Below are 1,327 nucleotides of genomic sequence, written 5' to 3'. Positions count from 1 at the left end.
GACCTTCGAACTCTGATAGTCTGTCATCTTGCCGAGTTCACGGAGTAGTCGACAGCGTACAGCGGGTGTATCAGACGGCCTTAATGTAACGATAACTTCATTGAGTGCTTGCAATTGCGGTAATATAATACATTGTGACACTGCCGTAAAACTAAACTTGACCACCGACAAATTCATCGACAGCCTGCTGCCACTCCGGAACTTGTTCCTGAATGTCGCTATCTTCACCCTCCTCAGTGACACCGTGAGTAGCCCGATCATTCACTAAGATCTTGCTAAAAATCTTGGTCATCTTCTTGGGATTGCTGCCGGCCACGTTGCGAATCTCTGCAAGGTTCTTGTTGGCTGCATCCCAGAAGTCACGGTTGGGATTCGTCAAGAATGTCTTCCGCTATTACAGATGGTCCGCATTAATCATTGCCAAGCATCAGAAGTTGAACGAGAGGCGAGCACGTACTAGGAGTGCCACTCTTGCGCAGAGCTGAACAGACGGCTTGCATGACGTGCCCTCGCAGAGTTCAACAGTGAGCTTGAAGATGTTGAGGTGTTCCTGATGGTCATCACCGTCAGTGCCAGCACGGAGCTAAGTGAGACAAGCATTAGCACACTACTGACATGTCAAGAAGATCTGGAATAAGTTCGACTTACTGTCTTTTTGATCTTCGCCCGTTGCTCGGTCATTTCATTCTGGATGGCCTTAATCACCTTGGACCAGTGGCCATGGTTGCGCTCGATATCTGCTGGCAAGTCGAACCGATAGCGTTTGAGGATGCCCTGTAAGACAGATATACAGATATTAGTAGTACATAGAAACACCCAAATATAAGGACATACCGCAACATAGTTGTTGGGCACGACACCCTTGTATGTTGCGAGCCGGCTGGAAAGTAACATGCCCATTGTGTAGTTTTGGATGTTGGCCTGCCGCAAAGTCAGCCGGCACCGAATACAGTTGAACGGGGCGTACCATGCTTACAATTAGTTCGTCCGAGGGCTCCCATGGAGCCTGCATAGTGATAAACTCGTCTTGCCGCTGCTGAATGGCGAGTAGAAGTGAGAAGGTCTTCATCTCCCGAGTGGCCGAAGAGTCCTACATCGAAAACTGTAAGCCCGCTAGCTATGAATTGAGGGTGGCCCAATAGAAAGACATACCGTGGCAAAAGAATTGAGCTTCTCTTGCTGCTCGGCACGAAGCTTCGTTTTTGCTCCCAGTCTCTTGGCGTACTCGAGGACGTTCCGGTTGACTGTGTTGGTACTAGCTGCGGGCTGTGCTGTAGAGTGGGTAGGGGAAGTATCATCTTGACTGGTAGTAGGATCTCGAGAGCGG

General features: G+C 49.6%; 1 protein-coding gene across 1 annotated transcript; it reads right to left on the bottom strand.

Annotated features, from left to right (window-relative positions):
- Positions 1 to 151: 151 nt before the first annotated feature.
- On the bottom strand, positions 152 to 1,090 carry PHACADRAFT_109054 (uncharacterized protein; the record flags this gene model as incomplete). Its single annotated transcript, XM_007403015.1, has 5 exons — positions 152 to 391; positions 458 to 583; positions 649 to 774; positions 835 to 921; positions 977 to 1,090. Coding segments are annotated over 5 exons (693 nt in total), but the record flags the coding sequence as incomplete, so codon positions are not given.
- Positions 1,091 to 1,327: the final 237 nt, after the last annotated feature.

Source organism: Phanerochaete carnosa (assembly GCF_000300595.1).
Source record: "Phanerochaete carnosa HHB-10118-sp unplaced genomic scaffold PHACAscaffold_662, whole genome shotgun sequence".
NCBI lineage: Eukaryota > Fungi > Basidiomycota > Agaricomycetes > Polyporales > Phanerochaetaceae > Phanerochaete > Phanerochaete carnosa.
Note: the sequence above shows the minus strand (reverse complement) of the source record. Positions and strands in the feature narration are given on the sequence as shown.